The sequence below is a fragment of the Borostomias antarcticus genome, assembly GCF_949987555.1.
Source record: "Borostomias antarcticus genome assembly, chromosome: 16".
NCBI lineage: Eukaryota > Metazoa > Chordata > Actinopteri > Stomiiformes > Stomiidae > Borostomias > Borostomias antarcticus.
The window spans coordinates 16,963,542-16,983,452 of record NC_140249.1 but is presented as its reverse complement, the minus strand read 5'-3'; the positions used below and the strand labels follow the sequence as shown (position 1 = coordinate 16,983,452).

General features: G+C 42.5%; 1 protein-coding gene across 1 annotated transcript in view; it reads right to left on the bottom strand.

Moving 5' to 3' along the window:
- Positions 1 to 1,014: 1,014 nt before the first annotated feature.
- The window catches only part of cspg4 (chondroitin sulfate proteoglycan 4), a gene marked incomplete at both ends in the record, with an annotated part of 58,967 nt that continues 40,070 nt past the window's right edge, over positions 1,015 to 19,911 (bottom strand). Inside the window, 6 exons of the mRNA XM_084450851.1 lie at positions 1,015 to 2,879; positions 4,801 to 4,984; positions 5,460 to 5,620; positions 8,221 to 8,352; positions 8,720 to 8,918; positions 13,452 to 13,628. Coding sequence (XP_084306977.1) covers positions 1,015 to 2,879; positions 4,801 to 4,984; positions 5,460 to 5,620; positions 8,221 to 8,352; positions 8,720 to 8,918; positions 13,452 to 13,628 — 2,718 coding nt within the window. The remainder of the gene's footprint in view (positions 2,880 to 4,800; positions 4,985 to 5,459; positions 5,621 to 8,220; positions 8,353 to 8,719; positions 8,919 to 13,451; positions 13,629 to 19,911) is intronic.

Sequence of the window (19,911 nt, the reverse complement as noted above, 5' to 3'; positions counted from 1 at the left end):
TATATATAAGAAAAAACAATGAAAATATGACATGTAGCACATTTATTATTTCTAAATGACCTCATTGCATTGCATGCCAGATAACCACTGTTAAGTCTGTGGTCTTGAAATTGTGTACTATGCAGTTTTATAGTCAGTGCCATAAGTCAGTCCAGTGATTTAGACTCTAAATTTTAGAGCAACCAGTTCTATGAATGACACTTTGACTTTTGCCTTCAAAATACAGACCGGATTCGATCAAACGTGTAATATATATTTATGTAGTATCTTCTGCACCTATTACACTAAAGTGAAAACTGGAACGGCCTTCATGTAAGAAAACCCTGCTAGTCCTGGTGTAGTACTAGCTTGTATCTGTAGGGACAAGGTATACAGTATGCGCTACATTATTGTAAATACCGCAAAGGTCTAGCAAGAAAGAATAAAGCAATAATGCAAAAATTCATGGATAATTAAACATAGATATACAAAAAATAGTCAAGAAAGGTAATTTGTATAATCTCTCCTACAATTACTTGAATTATATACAAACGTATCCAACCTTACTGTTAAACCAAACTACAGAGAAAACAATTATCAAAACTTTAACCATATTACGTACGTACTCAATGAATATTGGCCTATAATAGCATATGGAATACATTGTAAGAGCACATAAAATATGTTTGCAAACACTTTACATGTTTATGTCCTTATTTGTGCCCTTTGAAAAGGTAGAAAGGGATACTGTATGTCAGGCAATTGTCCAACAATAAATAGACAAGGAGAAACGCTTGGATTAGATGACTGCCTCTTGTGTTCCAATAGAATTATTCAGTGTTTCATGACCTGAGGTTCGGCACACCGATTATTTGTGATAATAAAATGGCCAATAATATAAAAATACAACCAATTTCTTATCAATGCTGCAGCAAGAGGTCTTTTAATACTTAAGCAAAAGATTCAAGAAACCACACATCAAACACTTGAGGATCTACCTCTTCCTATTTCCTATATCCAAACAAGATTGAGCTTTCATACCCAGTACTGGTTCTTTTTTAAGGCTGGGTTTGTTGTCCGACAGTGCTGCAGCAACTCCGGGTCTGTGTCTTTTGAGTCTATGTTTGACATGGGAATGTTGTTAGCTGGGTCAGTTTTCCGGAAGGTCTCCTGGGTGCTGACCTCTCCATTTTTAGGCTTGGAGGAGGCCACAGTCTGCACGTTGTGCTTGCCTGTCTTATTGCGACGCACCAGGTAGTAAGCCAAGATGGCTGCAACGAGGAGGAGGAGGAGGATGACCAAAATAGGGATGAGGATGGACCAGAGATTGCTCCGTCGTGATACTATTGGTTTCCTGTCAGAGCCAGTGTCAGGAGAAGCAGTGGTAGGGCCTTCTCCATGTGGCCAGTCCATGTTGCCCCTCCAGCGGGGGCTAGGTGCAGTAGCACGTGGGGATCCACTGGGGAGGTCATTGCTGTCAACCCATGGCAACTCCGAGGGAACTCTAAGGAGGGTGGGAAGGTACACCCCTGAGGCACTGTAGGGTTCGGTTTTGAATGAGAAAGTACACTCTGCAGGAGGGACCCCATGGGCCTTGAGCAGGAAGCGAGCTTCATCCTGGGCTACAGGACCTTGTAACCCTGCAGAGCTGTTGAAGATCTCCAGAGCCACCCGACCCTCATCCAGGTCCTTCTGGGTGAAAGTGTCAACAGGTTGGCCGTCACCAGACCCTCCAGACCTCACAAAGCGAGCGCCCCGAGGCTGCTGGATGACACTGAACGTCGGGGAGGTCCTGGTCTTGTTGGCTAGAGCTGTAGCATCCAGCAACTTCCTGTCCACCTGAACAACTGCACCACGGGGTAAGAGAGGATCCTGGGCGATGCTGACAAGAGGTTTGACAGTAATGTTGAGGACAGCCGATACGTTAGCTGCCTGGCTCCGTGCCACAAAAGCCACACTGTCTCTTGGTGAGGTCGACTTGATGAAGCGAACACTGACACGTCCTTCTTTGATCTGTGTCTGGGTAAAGGCTGAGGTGGGTTGGCGGTCCACCATAACAGCAGCATACTTGGGGATGTTGGTGATCTTGTAGAGGACATCCTCCTCGATTGGACCCCCTGTGGTGGCCCTCAGCATCTCCTCCGTTACCAAGGTCTCATCATCCCCTTGCTTCACCTGGATCTCTGCAGCTTTGAACAGAACCAACTTCCGTGCCAACACACCAATGTGGAGTGTGTGCGGCTCAGTGCGGTGCTTCCCATCCGACACTATAAACTCCAGAAAGCCGTCCGCCAGGCTCCCATCACTGGCAAAGCCCACCTGCCCCTTGGTGACTGCATCCTGGGTGAACTCGGAGACAGGGTCCATGGTGAGAGCGTCCACCAGTTGCCCGTTGGTAGGGGCTTTGGTGACCGTGAAGCGCACCTCGTCAGGGGTACTGTCCTCATCCCTAGTGTTGAGATGTTTCTGGGTGAGAATAGTAATCGAACCTTGGAGAACCTCTAGCAGCATGTCCAAACTGACCAGTTCTGGGGGGCTGGAGTCACGTCGGCGGATTGAAATGTTGAAGATCTCTTCAAGGACCACCGACTGGGCCGGAGATAACACACCATGACCCCTGTTCAGACGTGCTCGAAAAGCAAAGCTGTCAAAGGAGGCTCCGGAGTCATCGTGGAGATACTCCACTTCTCCGCGTTTAATATCTTCCTGCATGAAATGGGGATCGTCCCGAGGCAAGTCCAGGCCCCCCAAGGTAATTTGTCCATGGGTTGGGAAGCGGGAAACCTCAAAGACCACATCCAGGAGGCCTCGGTCCGACTCAGACAGGCTGGCCAGCAGGTTGGAGGCATCCAGGATAGAACTGTCAATGGCCTTCCTCTGGCCTTGCACAATGTCCAGACCTATGCAGAGAAAAATGAAATAAATAAATACATAAATAAGAAAGGGGTAATAAAAGTGTACTTTTGTTATAAAAATAAGAAGCTTTTTCCCTCTTTCCCTAATTTATTACAGCTACACCCCCTAAATAGAGGTCACCAGAATTCACCAAAGATTTGGTTTGGCTATAAACTAAAAACCCTGCAAACGTGCCAGCTTTTTCTTAGCAAGGTGATCAGAGAAATAGAATTGATGTGACAATAAATTTGTGGAAATGGAAGTCTAGTGTGTAGGCTCTTTTATTCATTCACATTCTTTACAGCAGGGGTCTCAAACTCAAATTGGCTTGGGGCCACTGTTGGTTTCGTCAACTCATAGGAGGGCCACTTCAATGTCAACTTCAACTACTACTAACTATAAGAAAGTGCAATATTTTGGAAAATGTTATTTTTCATTTCTTTAACTAGACTCACAACTCAATCTCTAAATGTTGCAAGACTATTCCATAACTAACATTTTCATCATACAAATTCAGACCAGTTTCCATTCATTTTAATATATTTTAACAGTTAGCGCTGCAAATCTTTTTTCCTTACTTTTATTTTATCTTGAATAGCCTACATTTGTACTTTACTCTGCTTTAGCTACAAGATGCATCACTACTGTAAGCCTGCCCTGGACCTGTACTTGCATTTATTAAAGTTCAAGTTTGTTTCCATTTCTTACCAGACACTTAAATACATTTGTAGGCTACTACTCTATTTCTTGCCAGACACTCATCTTGAAAGACGGCTGAGACGTTAGCCCTCTCAGCTGTGTGGCTCGTTTTTTCCTCTCGTCTCCCTATGACACTGTTCTCCATGTTTAGTAATGAATAGCTCTTGACATTATATTCCTTTAGAACGGCGACTTTTTTCTTGCATATCAGGCAGGTAGTATTTCCATTGAACTCTATACTAATACTGAAATGTCAATATTTCTTGAAACTGTCTGTGTTCCTAACGTTAGTTCACCATGAAAACAGCCTTTCGGTGGCGAGCTGCATTCCGTTCATTGTTCATAGTCGCGTGCAGATTGATTGCACCTGTGACTGTATTCAGCATTCACCTCGCGCTCTGCATTGTAGGCCTGCCTGCCGGCGCCGTTTACAATAAATTATTTTGCGGGCCGGATTACATGATATTTCTGACATCATGTCGCGGGCCGGATGGAGTGGTGTGGCGGGCTGCAAATGGCCCGCGGGCCGCGAGTTTGAGACCCCTGCTTTACAGCATCCTTGATCATTAACAATTCAAGGGGATGAGACGGTTTACTTTGTGGAATCATCAGTCAATTCAGTCAGTCAGTCAGTCAGTCAGTCAGTCAGTCAGTCAGTCAGTCAGTCAGTTGATATATAGTTGCATAGAGCAATTTTACATTGTTGTGGCCTTTGTGTTCTGTCAGTTGCACAGTCATACATAGACACCGCATGTAGATATGGTTGTCATTGTTCAATAGAGCCATTCTCCCACCGATATTCCTATCTTCCAGGAGATTGCAGGATATGCGAACAGAGTAAGACCAGCCTAACGTTCGTCCTATTTCCTTGTCCAATTCTGTTCCATCCTTGGAGTTGTGCTTTTCAAAACAGGAGTCGGTATATCCACTACTGCTCTGAAAGAAAGCAGAGCTGTCTATTTTGCTTGGTTTACTTAACCTTCAGCTGCATCCCCTCACTTTGTTCTAGTGAATAAATAATAACCTATAGCCTACTGTACTGCAAAAACGTAATATCATGTAATTATACAGCAGTTCATATGTAACTACAGTACAGAGCTGATGCACTGCTAGTGCTACGGTTATTGCTATTTAGCATAAATTATAAATTATATGAGCACATTACAGTATATTTAGTATGACAGCTTTTATTGCTATTCAGTGTTATACCTCACAGTCACAACCTACCTTTGTTCCTCCAGAGCTGGGATGAGACGTTGAGATTAGCTGCGTAGTAAGACACAGTGATGGGGAGGACATGATGGACATCTGGGGCTGGAGGGGACGACAGGAGGAGCTCAATGGAGTCTCTCACCACCCAGAAGGGCTCCCCAGGCATCTGATGCTCGTAGAAGACTGCCCCTGACTCCAGCTGTATAGAAGGTATAAAATAACTCAGGATCATTCAGCATGAAGGAAGGAATCACAGTTCTATGCACTCTTCTTGTCTGTGTTCAGGGTTTTTCAGCGTGAGCCACGACTTTCACAGAAATCGCAGTATTCTGATTGGATCTCTTCCCAAATCGTCCCTCCCTAACACTTCGTCTAGTTTTTATTTGCTGACAAAAATGTCAATAGATTTCATCATAGTTTTTGTCATCATAAATTCATTTTTATTTAGTTATCTTGTCACGATCACTAAATAACGGTCATTGATGAATAATTTTCGGCAGTTTTCGTTGAAGAAATGAACACTGGATGAAGCACCAGTACAACATAGCCCAACTGCCATTGCCATTGAAAGCAAACGCCCAACTGCCGTTGAAAATGAAAACGCATACAGTACCATCTGGGACAGCCTTTATGGAAACAACCATGGATGTATTAATAGAACGGAAACAACTCACCTCTGTTTGAGAGAAGCGGGTAATTTCCTCAAACTGATTCTTGTCCTTGGCTAAGATAAGTCTTCCCAGCCGGGGTGGCCGAATGAGAGAGTAGTTTATCTCATCTCCATCCTCACTGGTCACAGCCCCCAGATTGGCGCTGGAGATCAGTTGTCTTGTTCCTGTGAAAGTGGATGTTATATTACAGTAACACTCAAAAACAATGAATGCATGTCCTCAGGTCACTGTTGGCAATGCTCTTTCACACTTAGCAGAACTTGAAGGAGAATGTTACAAAAATCCAGAATTTAAATTTCCTAATCGATTTCATTATGCAGATTTGCATTTAGTGGAGTCTGCTCAATATTCACAACTCAGTCGGTATGTCATTGTTGCTGAAATTAGAATGGTTTCCCCTGTAAACAAAAACTGATTAAATCTTCTTGTAGAAGACCTAAGGTTTGTGAGGCTCCTCGCTTTTTCACAAGTAACACAGAGCCCTATTTATCCCTCTCTGACACTGGACACATGAAAAAACATGCATGACAGCACAATGCAAGGTTAAGAGACAAAACATGCATGAGACGAAGCAAATTCAATTGAGTTCTGTTTTATTTGTAAAGAATGACCTTCTGAAAGTCCTTCTGAAATAAACCGTATGAACAAATGTGTAAAGGCTATTGACAAAACAGCAAGACTAAAATGTCATTGTAGTAGGCTACTACTGTAGCTAGGTAGCTTACATTAGATGAAGTGAGGTGCATGGAGAAACTAGTGATGAAACACATCCCGAAGCAGAGAGGTATAGGCCTGAGCAGCTCCTTATGCAACTGGTCCCTGGACTTCCTCACGGCCAGACCACAGGTGGTGAGAATAGGCAGCAACACCTCATCCACACTGAACATCAGCATGGGTGTCTCGCAAGGCTACTGCTTGAACCAAATGCTGTATTCACACCCACGCCTACACAGCCAAGCACAACAGCAATCGAATCATCAAGTTTGCGGACAACACCACTGTGATAGGCCTGATCTCCCCCAATGACTCATCTGAATCGGCCTTCCTCCAGGAAGTATCAGACCTAGTAACATGGTGTCAAGACAACAACCTGACCCTGAACACTAGCAAGACAAAGGAGATGATTGTGGACTTCAGGAGAGGAGGAAAAAGCCACGCCATCAATGTGAGGAAGTGGTGAGCCACTTCAAATTCCTAGGGATGCAGATCTCTGATGACCTGACCTGGAGAAGAGAGAAGGCACAACACCTCTACTTTCTGATAGGCATGAGCACACAAACGCTTGTGAACCTCTACCGCAGCATCATTGAGAGTATCCTGACTGGAGGAATCAGAGTCTGGTACGGCAACTCCACCGCCCACGACAGGCACGCCATCCAGAGGGTGGTGAAGACAGTGTAGAAGGATCATCGGTATGGAGCTCCCAGCCATCGAGGATCTCTACAACCAACGCTACCGCAGGAAGGCCATCTCCATCACAAAAGAAACCAACCACCTCATCTACCACCTGTTCGCACCATCTCACTGGAGAGACGGAAGATGGCTGAGCATCAGGACCACGAAGAAGATAGAAAGTTCCACAACAGCGTCTTTCCTGACGCGGTCCGCAAGTTCAGCAGCCAAAAGCTGCAGTAGACTGACACTGAAGACACCCCCTGGTCAGACACCCCCAGCGGCCCATTATATCCCCCCACCACCCCTCTGCCTGGACAGTTAACCCCCCATCCTGTGACTGGTCTGTTCTGATGGACCAGTCTCTTAATCGCACCCCCCTTCTCTTGCTGACACCCCCCAACATCCCCCCACCCTTACCCCCCCCCCCCCCAACAACTGATCAGGGACCACTGACACTTTGACCTTTCACCTTGTCTATACAATAGACAACAACGGACTCTGCACTTCTGTACACTTGAACAACACCTGACAACACTTGAACAATTGAACACAATGCACAACTGTATACTTGAACGTTATTTAATTGCGCTGCCTACATCATGGCCACAGAATGATCATCCATGATCGGATGGGATAAGTAGATGCGGACGATACTGATAGACTGCTAGACGATGGAAAGTATAGTAAATTGCCAGTTTGGGAACCTTGAAATGTCTAGCTGAATACCATAGAACTTGAATGAGGAACTGATTAGCACTGATAAGATACTAAGGACAAGCGATTACAAGAATTCCAATGTACAGTACCTGTACTTGTTACACATGGCTTATGAACTTTTTCTATTCTATTAGCTAATGTTCGCTAATGTTCTACCTACAATATATTTGTATTCGATAGTTTGTCTACTATGTTTACAATGGAACCAACATTGCAAGTAGTACAGTATAAGCAAACCGATAACAACATTTCCCCCCCGCAAGTTTGCCCCCTTGCGGCTGTCGGCCTAAAGAAATAACATGACGTTTTGAATTGTTTAGGCCCATTTTCTTTCTTCCTAGAGCAGCATGTCGAAACACACTTCCTATTCCCTGGTCACCCAGAGTGACAGAGTGCAAGCAATCATGTCCTGTAAGGGATCTCTTACATACCCTTTCCATTTTCAGTCAACTTGCTGTTGTTTTCTGACTTGCTGTTGTGTTTGCTGACTTGTTTTGTTTTCTGATTTATTATTTTGTTCCCTTGAAGTCTATAAAAATGTATACAATTTACCCCTATGTTTCATTCCCATATCAGGGGCACCGTTTATGAGGTAGAATCCTCTTGAAAGTAACTGTTTTGATTAGATTTGAGGATAAATTTGGCTGCTCACCTGGAAATACCATTAGCTCCTCCTGTGTTTCCATGGTGATTGTGAGCTCTCTCGCTGTGACGACAAAGTGGTAGAGCGGCGATGTGTGCTCTCCATCTGTCACGGTGAAACTGAAGCCCCCGGAGTCCAGACCTGGCAGAAGTACAATTTATTGGAGTATGAGAGGGCTTGAAGTAGTTCCTAAGCTGTTATTAAAATTAACATTTCGGTCAAACCTAACAACACTGTATAAAAGAGAAATCTGTCTGCAAAGTCAGTCTCAAGTTGCAGTGACTCTGAAATTGACTGATCTGTTTTGCCCAACTAGCACAAGAAGAGGATAAGTCAGAGGTCTTCCAGTTGACTTCAGGCTACAGGTATAACCTGCCACTCTAGCCACTAAGCTACCCACTCATCATGAGTAGGTTACATAAATCATCTAAACGTGAGTGTGGTCAGATTCAGAATAGAAAATGTGATACTTCAATACAATAGTCAAGTTTAATCCAATAGGCCTTACCTTCGTGGATGAAGATCACCTCCCCATTGTTGATGTGGGCTTGTGTAAAGTTTAGGATGCTTTCTTCAGGGGATTCTTTCAGAGCCACCATCCCGCTGGTTGGGGACTCGACAGAATAAATCAACTCGTCTGCAGGGGTGTCTGCGTCTTCAGTGTTCAGCATGTTGGTGGTGATGTCAGATTCCTCCCCAGCAAGGAGCTAAATAAGCAAGATAAGAGAGAGCACAGTATAGGGCCTACAGTTAAAAACAAGTATGTACGATGGACGAGATAAATATGACACAATACTGTTACTGTACTGCAGAGGGGTTAACCCAACCCAGTCATCACAACTGTGCCCTAAAACAACACTAACACTAGCCTGACAACCCATTCTGAATTGTATTTCTCTGCTCTGTTGTTAATGATAATCAGAACGGAACTGCCACCATAGGTTGATTGTGACTGTCACACATCAGGGATTGAACTTTAGCTGTTAGAAATTGGACATTGGTAAAAAGTTTAAGTTTTTGTAGACATGATTATTGAGGGTTTTCATTTTACTGTGCTTGTGAAAATTACTGATTGGATGAGCTAGATAGCTATGCCAAGTTATGGGAAAGTGTTGTATTAGCCATGTAAGCTGTTTCAAGAACAGAACATAAAGTCCCGATTGGGTCTTTGTGCTGGTTGGCTCAGTTGGATTGGCTCTGTTGGGATGATCAAGTTTTTTTTTTTTTTTACACTGACCAATTGTGTACCCCTCTTGTAATTATTTTCTTCTTCTTGCAAATGCTAGTTATGTGACTAAGAGCTTTTCACACTGCACCTAGCCCAGGGCTAAACACATTCTTAGAACCTTCTTAGCCCAGGGCTAAACACATTCTTAGAACCTTCTTAGCCCCAGGCTAAAAGAGCTGTTAGCCCCAGGCTAATAAGCTTTCACACTCATCCTGGCACATTCCAAAGTGGGTTAACCCCGACTTTAGCCTAGGGCTTGCTGGCCCTGCTCCAGAGCATGGTTAGCCCTGAGTTTGTGAGGTTATTCCCTTAAAATCAACTAAACATGGGGCTAAAAGATGCCAGAATGAAACAGGGCTAAAGTAAACAATGACTTAGCATCACGTTTTTATTGTCCAATCACACGACTTTGTCACAGTAGGCGCTAGGCAACCAAAATCGTTGTAGCTACACTACTAAAGGCAACATCATAGCTAACTAAAACAACAATAATATGTCCATAAAAGATTTTAAAAGATCGAATTAATCGCAGGCGGAAACAGCAATGTTTCTGAGTGGTCATTTGAATGTAAACATAAGTCACGTGTTCCAAAAGACATTTAACCCAGGGCTAGTAGAAATGCACTGTGAATCATATAGTCGGGCTTGGGTTAACCCTGAGTTGCCATGTGTGTGAAAAGGGGCTAAATTAACCCAGGGTCATAACCCCTAACCCTAGGCTAAGAATAGGCTACGTGTGAAAAGCCTAGTCACTTAAGGCCAAAGTACACCAAGCCGGCAGTGAGACAGGAACAGTGGTGGATAGCGTCGGGCTGGTTGGGCTTGGTGGGGCTGTATTTTCGGCTGATGATGTTAGAGCTGAACTGGGCAGGTCAGACTCACTTATGAGCTGACTTCTCTGAGAAATAGCTAGATTAGTGCTGTTGTTTCCATCTCCGCCTCAATTGCTTGTTACTCTGACTAATGATTGTCCTGTCTGGGCTAGGCTAGGCTACATCCTGTTTAATTGTAAATAAACTATTTACATTCACAATACGCTTTACATCTCAGTGTTCAATAGAGCCTCTTAAAGGCTTGGCGTATGTGTTGTCATTGTGAATCAACACAAGCACTTCATGTGTTTGCATTTTAACTACCCTCTGCCGGCCATTATAGCCCAATCAAAAACACAATGTGTGCAGGGGGAGAGATTCAGTAGGCTATTTCAACCTGTTTTTACTTCATTCTGGGTAATTATAGTTCTGTCTAGGTCACATACAGAAGCGGCTGCACTTAGCCTAAGTTTTATTCGTCGTTTTTGTCCCACTGAAATATATGATAGAATGTTCAGTCATTAGAGTGGTGACAGTTGGTGATTTGAAAATATCAACACATTTTGTAAACTGCCACCTCTCCTACAATTTTCACAGTACTTGCACATATTTACACACATTTATAGTTTTTGATATATTCAGTGTTCATGCTCCCCATTCACACAAATGGTGGAATGCTCAGTGCCCCACTCTGACTCTAGCAGCATTCGGTCATTCCAAATTCATGTGCTCCACAAATTCATACCTGTTCTCTAACTTGTCACTGCTCCTACCGTTTTTAAGCTACACTGATACATTATATTTCAAAATGTGCATCTGTTTCCCAGGTTTCCTACGGTGTAAATACTGTATCTCAGCTGTGACATCAATACAGTCCTTCTTGAGATAGAGCTTTCCTCATGCCTACCCTGTGCTGGTGTGCAACGGTATTGGTGATTCCTACTTGGTCTAAATCTCATGCTGGAACAGACACACACGGACATACACACAGACACTTGTCACAAGAAGCGGCTGTACCTTTTAAAAATATAGGCTATAATAACAACGCTGTTGGTTGCTGTTGCTGTCTAAGCTACAGTTGATGCTTGGTTGACTAATGTTAGTAAATTGCTTTGTGATGTATGTGTGTGTGTGTGTGTGGGGGTGGTCCTGTTATGAGAAGATGAAATAGGTAGCATAGGGTAAATGACTCCCTGGGTAGAAGGGTTTTAATGGACTTCTAATGGTCTGTTTGTCGAAAGGAAGTTAATTAAAATAAATTATCAGATCCTTTCAGATCATCTGAAAGACAGTCTTAATTAGCAACCAAGCTGAGAGAATGAAAAGAATATATTGATCTGCTCGGCTCCGCTCTGTTCTCTAATCTCAATCCTCCTCACTCTCTCCTCTCATAAGATGAAGAGTAGCCTAGCAATGTCAGTGCTTCCAACTAAGCACATTGATAATGATACCAAGCCTCAATAAGCCATGTCACAAAGTGTTATTTTTAATTGTGTAAGAATGTAGGCCTGCGAGCCTACAAAAAGCAATCAAACTACATCATATGACTTCATGCAATTCTCTCTTGACCTCAAGCTCAATGAAGCACACTTAAATATTTGACAACACATAATATTCAAATGCCATTCATTTCTACCACTGAAGAATTCAGAGCACTAAGACAGCACAAGTTGTTACACGCAGCATTCCACTAGATGGCAACATTCCCTCACTATTGCCAGAAAATGCAAGAAGCATTTGGGCAGGTTAAATCTAAATTGGGTTGGAAATTGATCATTATATAACAATCAATGCCTTTTACACCTGAGAGGATGAGTGTCAAATTCAATTTGATTTTACACAATGGTCGTTAATTCATTTGGAGCCAACAATATCTGTCATAAACATTCTCAAATGGCTTGGTTATGACTTGACAGCATATGCCCTTACTTTGCAGTTACAGTAAGAAGACTCTTGGGGGTGCTGTATGTCTTGATTTGTATACTATGTTGAACTGACCTTTTTTCTCTTTCCATGGCTTCATATCTACAAATCATTGAGTTTGGGGGATAGCATAGCAAAGGACCCATGTTCTCCAGGACAGGATACTTTTCTATTTATATTTTTGCTACATTCTCTGATCCGAAAGGCAAAAATAGTTCAAATTCTTACTTCTGTCAGATAGAGACATGATTGTATTGGTGAACACTGAGTTTGTGTGATTGCATTGGTGAAAGCTATATAGGAATATAACTTTGTCCAATCACACATCAGTGATGCATAGAGAAAGAGAGGAGGGAAGCAAACATTCAAATTATAACTGCTTGTTATGTTATAATATGCAACTTGAGAAGAGGGACACACACACACACAAAAAACAGCTAGAAAAACATAGCCAAATGGTGTATTTCCACTGCATTGTACCACTTCAACTTGATTTTACTCTCTTCGCTTTTGTTTTTTTCACTTCGTGAAGAGAGCTCAGACACCTAATGGAGACCGGCTGTGTCCTGCTGGGCCTGGCCTATGGCTATGCAGGATCATAGGGGGACACAAACCGGTTATTTATCATGTCTGATAATCTGCTGTAGGTCTGTACGCTACACACACATTTCCTCTCCTAAGTCACACACCACATACATCATCACACACCTATAAGAAGAGCTAATCGTGTTTGCAGAGAAATTGACACAGTGCCTCTACATTTTGTGGCGCGAGAGATGCTAAGATCGAATGGCGCCTGGCTTTGCCAAAAGCCTCAGTTGTGTCTCCATCTTGGTCTCTCAAAAATACGTGTTGCCATGGCAACACTGAGCCACAGACAGAGTGTAGAGAACTGAATGACATAGTTGGTTTCCAGATATGCAAGATGATTATGGTTGAATTTTTCCAACCATTTCCCCAGTCCTCACTATAGGATCTGCCTTTTTTATCTTTTATAAGTTATTTTCTTTTTGCCTCAAGGAATTCATAGGCAATGCATTTGTGACAATGTAATGAATATCTTAGTGGTAAGATAATGAAAATACATTCAAGGTTTACCATTCCTTTGCAAGTAAATGGTGCAAAAGGGGTTGTATGTGAGGTATGCCCTCCAGGACTCAGAAGCCTAGTTTGTAACAACCCCGCCTAGCCAACACACACACACACACAACTCTTTTTTTTTGAAAAGGGGGAAAGGAATAGTTTGTTGCTTTAATACAGTAGTGTAGTAACGTTACCTCCAGTCCAGTGTTTCGCGTCAGTCTCGGTGGCTCATCGTTGACAGGGATGACCGTCACCGTGAAAGTGACAGGAATGCTGCGCCGCTCAATCTCATAGGCTGAGGCGGAGAGCGTGAAACTGTCCTCACCGCTCTCTGTGCTGTCATGCATGTAGTAGATGTGTCCAAGCTTCACCTGCACAGGACAGACGAGGTTTTAAACATCACTGTCAGTCCTGTCACACAACAATGTTGGGAAAAGATACAATAGTTCAGTCAGGCAGACTCAGGTGTTGATTTAGCACTCAAAGCGACGTGAGATATCTCGGCACTTTGACAGCCCCTCTGGTCGTGATAAAATCTGCACTGCATTTTAAGAACCACACTTCCCACAATTCCCCACTCACTCGCTGTAATGATGGGGAAAAATAAATGTGCGTGGAGCAGACTGGATTGGAAGATTGTAGCTACTTCAGTGGACTTTCTGGAAGGATGGCTTCAATGCAGGTAAATCTTCTTTCTTTTATGTGCATCTAGATAAATTCGCTGGGCGAATTGTTTGTTGTCTTCCTGATATTGTGACACTCAAAACGCGCCACTTCCGCTTCCACCACTAGATTTCCCGCCAGTGTACTAGCCAGTACACCAAAATGTTTATATAATAAATTCACAGGGTCTCATGCAGTCTCATGTCATGAAAACGATTTTGGGAGTCTTGCTAAGGCCAATTCATAAACTAATAGCAAGTAAAGGTGAATATTGAACTATAAAAAAGTTATCTTATTGAGCTTTAAATGTATTTATTTAATTAATGTAAGCATTTCATCTTTGGCTGTATGGTTCTGCTTCAGCAAGCTCTCTGCATGTGCTTTACATGATCAACGACAATGATCAACAACCAAGGCAGAGAGTCAGAATATTACCCATCAATCCCCTGACAGATACAGTAAGGTAAAACAAGCTAGGGTGGTGGAGACAGCAGCAAAACACAATCAGAACATTGCGTGACGCACCCCACTTAGCGGCAGTGTGTGCAAGGTTTTCCAGTGTGTTTAAATAGACCACCATATCAGTGTAAGTGTGTGTGATTGGAACTACGTATGAACAATGACGATTGTAGCCAGCTGACTGACAGCTGCGGAAGCCAGTCACAGCGTCTTGAGAGCTACCACCTGAACTCACTTCGTTTCATTTGGCGCAGTGCTACTGAAGTGGTTACACATCATGGCCCTTTAAAGTTGAAGAGGTTCATATTTTTGTTCTAGGCCCTCCCTAACATTTGTCTAGTTTTTATTTGTTGACGAAAATATAGATTTCGTTACAGTTCTTGTCATCATAAATTAGTTTTTATTTAGTTATCGTCTTGTGATGAGAACTAAATGAAGGTTGTTGACGAATAATTTTTGTCATAATTTTTGTCAAAGTTTGCGTCAACAAAATTAACACTGGTTTGATGCCCTTAAAGTCGCACAGAAACGGACGTTGGAGATCATCTAACTTCCGTAGTTTGACATATTTCTGACGCAAACAAGCTATGAGGGTGGGACATAATGTTTAGAGGAATTTGATTGGAACATTGACAAGTGGACGGGTTTTAAGAACTTTAGACAGATTTGATGGAAGGATAGCGTTGATTGACGGGTGGATGTCGTGAGATTATTGGCCTAAAATCTAAGGTACCTGTTGTCGTCATTGCACGTGACCTACCGTTTTCCAGGAAGTAAGAAATTATATACTTTGATATAAGATTACAACAAAAGTAGAATTTTGTAATTTGTTTGGGCATACATCGTTGAATAGGTGAACACTATGACCAATTATGTGAACCAAAATGGGACAGAATGCTTTTTTCATTTCAGTGCGACTTTAAACAATGTGGAATTTCATTTTACATTTACTTAAAAGGTTAAGTACAGATTACACAAGAGGGACCAAAGCTTCATTAATGCGCTTTGAGTCAATTATAGACTTGTGTGTAGGGTATCATCATAAAATGCTTTATATAGATCTCAAAAACAAACCTCAAACAAAGTGTTCCTATTAAAGATTCTGACATGACCAGCAAGTACTGCTTCACTTGTTATTATTGATCTCTCATATTTTCAATGTCACTTACTGCATAAAACATAGCGAATATTGACTTTCTGAAAGCACTGCTTTATTAATGTGTTATGCCACGCTTATGCATGTTATGACGTCCTTTTGTAGGTAGCCTCCAGATAAAGAGCTACCAAATTTTCACTCAGTTGGTGAAAGGTTAGCCAATCAGCAAGCCTACGCCTGATTCTTTGAGGAAGTGCACGCACAAGCCACATCTCGCTGCATGACAGAGAGTTCCTATTCATTCTACATCCTGGGTAGCAGTAAGCCTTGGTGATGAGGGGGGAGCCAGGAGAAACTAATGGATACCAGATGTCTGCCAATCCACTGGAAAAACACCCCGTGTCATTACTGGTTTCAGGAAAGTGAGCGAGACAATCAGTCTCTCTCCTAAGGCAATAAACAAATGTCTTTTGTTTAACATGTGGCCATCACATTTTCTATAGGAGAAACAACAATATGTGGCTTTACATCTGTTAATACAACCTAACCATTGCATAGAACAATAGAGTTTTAACATCTACAGTAATAGAACACGCTTGTATCTCCTGCATTTGTAATATCAGTGTGTGTGTGTGATGTGCTTTTACTAATAGGCTGGCTGGATTTATTCCTATAACTAACAGCTATTCTTTTGAGGATTTTGGGCAGTGTTCTGGTTGAGGCTGGCTCGCTGTTTCGGGTCTTTGATGTTGAAAGACCCGGAACACCGAGTGAACCCAGGTTCCGTCACTGGTGATGCGTCCAAGCGCATCTGTAGAATGTATCTTTCATCTTCTTGTTTGATTCTGATTTTTATTTTTTATAAAAGAAAAAAAAAAAAATATATATAAAATTGCTCTGTGCACCATCCTCCGAGTCCTGGAATTTACTTGGCAAATAAACCAAATTCTTATTCTGATTTTGGTACTAGCCTAGCACTATGTCTTTCAGTTTCATTGGACTACCACACATGTAGGCTAGAGAAAACTAAGACCATATACACATAAAAATAACATGACAAAACATTTTTACATTTATATCAACACCATCGAGAGGCACCATGTAACATAATTCAATGCATCCGCTGCAGAACTGAATTCTTGCTTGCTGGTCTTGAACCCACATCACTTGAATTACAAATTCAGCGCTTGTACTCTCTCCTGACCACCACCTTGCACGGCAACTCATTTCCCATTTCGCAAATCTGTTTACTTGACTAAAGGCTTTGCATACCTTCAAATCCTTGTGGACAGGTGCGTAGGAGGTAATGTCCATGGAGTAGAAGAGAGATTCCCACACACTGTCATTTACTTGCAAACAAACTGAATTGAAAGTCTAAGACTTTCGTCAAGAGGTTATAAAATGTTATAATAAAATGTGTTTGCAAGTAAAGGAAAGGAATCTCTCTTCAGGAATCTCTCTGCAGGAATCTCTCTTCTACTCCATAGACAAATCCGTTCTCTGACACGAAGCAGAATATGCTGCATAGATCAGAATCACATGCTGTAATCTGCCCTACAGTATAATCTACACTGTCACATGGATAAAGAAACTCAGTTCCTGGTCATAATTTATAACCTCAGTGGGTTCCAAGGACCACAGTAACAAAAACGATGACAACGATAACAACACTGCTCTACTCTATATCCCAGTCAGCCAAGCGAAATGGACCCAAATACCAAACATCATGAGATTCCGTTATCAGTATCTTCTCTCACACCCCTTCTTTGTTCCTATGTAGCTCGTGGAAAGCATGCAGCAGGCCACTGACATTCCTGAGGGCTGTCCTGCTGTACTCTACTGTATGATGAGGACAAGCCTGTAATGAGAACTACAGACAGTTTTTAACCACAAGTTGGGTTACTTTACCCTAACAAATACCCTCACTCGTACAAACACCCTCACACATACTGTAGCCTCAAAAACACCCCCGCAATAAGTTTATCGCCAGGTTTCTGATACAGAGCAGTTAAGACAATCTGAAGATCCAGGAGCGATGGGTCTTGCCCGGTGGTGTTAGACTATAGCGACTGTGCGACAGGCATGAAAACAAGCGCTGCTCCCACATGCATGAGTAACGACATTCCAAATCATGTCCGATAATGAGTGTGAGCACATCCGCCTTTAATTTAGAGTTCCAATCCTGCCTGAAACGGAGCCCCCATAGATTCAATGTGCTTCTCATTTGGGGGAAGTGCTGCATTTCTTCCTCTGAACTAGCCGTCCATATGTGAGAAAAGGGTCAGAAAAAGTAAAGAGGGCACTCATAAAATAGTACTACCAACCATTTGCCTGCAACCTTGTCAGAATGGATATCATGAAGCTGTTCATTTTTCCCCATTTTCTATCCATAATCAGATTTAGCTGAATCGTAGCTATGCAAAGGTCCCAGTTGAGTTGTAGCACACAGTGGGGTCTTTGAGAGAGAGCGTCTGGCAAAATGGAGGGTTGTGTGCAGAAGCATTATTATAGGAATATACTGAGTGAGTTTATTTTGGCTCTGGGCTGCCAAACGGCATCGTCAGTTTTTCCACAACCCTTCGGAGAGTGAGAGAGGGTGGAGAGGAGATGAGAGCTATACGTAGCCGCATAAGTGAGTGACTAACTAGCTCCATTTGACTTGGTTGTACATTCAGAATGCATGAGGCCTTCCATACGGACAACAGACTCATCTCGTTTTCATTCTTTCCGAGCAGAGGTCTTCAAGACCACATGGTTGGAGACCAGACTAATGCAGACCCAGAATTCCCTCTGTCTGACTCGCCCTGCCAAGTCAGACAGAGCAGGGCAACATTGTGTGGAATAATAAATAAAGTCTAGTAAGGTAGATATTATTTTAGTAGTGTCTTGTAATTAAGGCCCAGAAATTCTAGATTATATAGTTAGTGGTCAGTTGGAAAGTTGTTGGTTCCAAAATAATCCAAATGAGTCACGCTTGCTCTGTTTTGTTTTCTGTGACTCTAACAAATCTCTTTTTGTTCTTATACCTTCTAATAGTTTCTACAGAAACAGAACCCCACATTACTTAAGTGGGAAGAACTATTAGAAACCTATTCTATGATTGTGATGGCACCATATGGCCGCTAGGCAGTTGAGCTCCTCAAGGCCTCTCTGTCATTTCAAGATATGTTTAGTGTTTCTACTGTATGCACTTTTTCGCACTACAGGGTTTCAATAGTTTATTAGACGATATGTATGTATGTATGTATGTATGTATGTATGTATGTATGTATGTATGTATGTATGTATGTATGTATGTATGTATTCGTAGATCAAAGTGTTTTTTTGATCCACAGTTTATCATCGGTTCACTTTGGATGGTTTTTGGTATAGACATGGTATATGGTAATACTGAAAATGGAATGATATGCGGTCCCAGGTGCGTGTTACAAAGTATTTTAACACGGCTTCCAGCCAATCAGAATCAAGAACCAGAACTAACCGTTGTATAAGGTTCCTTTTAATGGAACCAATGGAATATTCAACTTCTTGGTCCAAATCACTGTAAACTGTGGTATTATTGTTTTGAATATGAACATTCCATGAAATTGAAGAGTTTTCAAAAGATGAAAAACCACTGCAGATTTTTGGACATTTGAAAGATTCAGGATCCTCTTCACTGGAGAATTAAAGGATGTCCTAGAGAGAGAGAGAGTATGTAGCAGGTCAGAGCACTACCAGAACACCTATAGGCTAGTAATAGGAGGGGGCGGCACGTAGCTTGGGAGGTAAAGCGGCCGGCTGGGGTTCGCAAGGTTCAATCCCTGCTTCCGGAGTATGCCGAAGTATCCTTGAGTAAGACACTGAACCCCAAAATCGCTCATGTGCGGCAAGGTGGCACAGCCTCACAGCAAGAAGGTCTCTGGGCCTTTCTGTGCGGACTTTTCATGCTCTCTCTCTCTGTTTGCATGGGTTTCCCTCATAAAAAAATATGAAAAATATGCAGAAGAACAGATTGCTACTGCTGTCCGTCCCCGGGCGCGTCCCAGCATGCACGCTGCCTACTGTCTGCTCCCAGCTGCCCTTGGGGAAGGACGACGGTTTGGGTTAAGAGCAGGAGAGAAGTTTCATCGGTGGATGCTCCAGCCATTTTGTGTGTGTGTTTCGCCGCCTACACCATGTGATGTGCATGTGTCTCACCGTGTGACAAATAAAATATGTGTTTGTTGTTTGTTTGATTCCTTTGGCGCCTGTTGACTGCATCACATTGCTTGTGGATACGTTTTGCAGGCGTGTATTTGAGGAGAAGGAACGACGACTATAATGTATAGTAACCCTAGTTCTATGAGTTCCATTGGCTTGACCAATCATAGCTGGCTACGTCGACTGAAATAAAGAGGAAAAAAAATACACACACCTTATATTTTGGTTCTTTTACTAGAAAAGTACTAATCTGA